Source organism: Echinops telfairi, unplaced genomic scaffold (assembly GCF_000313985.2).
Source record: "Echinops telfairi isolate 266 unplaced genomic scaffold, ASM31398v2 ScPeMD7_3533;HRSCAF=4204_1, whole genome shotgun sequence".
NCBI classification, from domain to species: Eukaryota; Metazoa; Chordata; class Mammalia; order Afrosoricida; family Tenrecidae; genus Echinops; species Echinops telfairi.
This window is the reverse complement of record NW_022107432.1, coordinates 11,374,122-11,375,172: the sequence shown is the minus strand read 5'-3', so window position 1 is coordinate 11,375,172 and position 1,051 is coordinate 11,374,122. Positions and strand designations below refer to the sequence as shown.

At 32.5% G+C, this 1,051-nt stretch overlaps 1 protein-coding gene across 2 annotated transcripts in view; it reads left to right on the top strand.

Annotated features, from left to right (window-relative positions):
* The window catches only part of TINAG (tubulointerstitial nephritis antigen), a 79,696-nt gene that overhangs the window by 13,408 nt on the left and 65,237 nt on the right, over positions 1–1,051 (top strand). For both annotated transcript variants that reach the window (XM_045294880.1, XM_004696348.2), the window contains exon 3: positions 447–536. In XM_045294880.1, coding sequence (XP_045150815.1) covers positions 447–536 — 90 coding nt within the window. The remainder of the gene's footprint in view (positions 1–446; positions 537–1,051) is intronic.

The window sequence follows — 1,051 nt, the reverse complement described above, 5'->3', positions numbered from 1 at the left end:
CTGATGCCTGGGGCTTAAGTGGAGAGGAAATGTTTTGAGAATGATGAGGGCAATGAATGTACAAATGTGCTTTACACAACTGGTGTATGGATGGATTGTGATAAGAGTTGTCTGAACCCCTAATAAAATGATTTTTCAAAAAAGAATAAACTTTCAGAAATGTTCCAAATACAAATGTAGTAATTTATCCTCTAAATTATGTTTTCAAAATTCAAGGAATGCATGGTCATTTCATTTATAAATTGCTTGAAATAGAAGATAAGAGCATATTGGGTGGTACCTAATGCATGTATTAAGGTTTATTCTGATAAGAACCAAACAGCCATATAGTTGACATTCATCTAAAAATTATACTTTATGTCTTAACAACGTGTTACTGTTATTACTAATTTTGAAATGTATTGCATAAAGGCCAGTCAAATTTATTAATTTTTCTATCTTTACAGCACATGCTCAGGACAGCAATGGAAATGTTCCCAGCATGAATGCCTGGTTCATCCAGAATTAATTGAATATGTCAATAAAGGAGACTATGGGTGAGAAAATTTTTCTTTAAACTAGAGACTTTCTGGCACTCCTACTTATTCCTCTGGTTTCAAATGATGAATGTCCTACAATTTTCCTCTAAAAACAGTCAATAATTGAAAAATAATGGGATGGGGGAGAAAAAGAGAGGTGACTTACTCTGCCCCTGGCACAGAATGCCCAGCAAGTCAGTTCCAACTGAGAAATAAAGTGGAAACTACAGGTAAAAGACACTGTTGAGAACTCCCTTGGAAAGAATAATTTTCTTTTCTAGAATATTCTAGGACTATATTTATGTTTTTCCTTTAGTAATAAACACTGTCAGATTTAAGTTATCTCTACTAGATGACTTTGAAACAGTAGTAAATGAAATAGAATTGGAGCAGAGCTAAATGCACAGTAGAATAAAGAAAAATACATAAAAATAGATAAATGAGACAAGTTATGAAGAAAAGGAGAAACTCTAAAATTATATGCTGAGGAAAAAGTGATGAATTCCTTGAATTTAAAAGCTATTGTCCCTGAA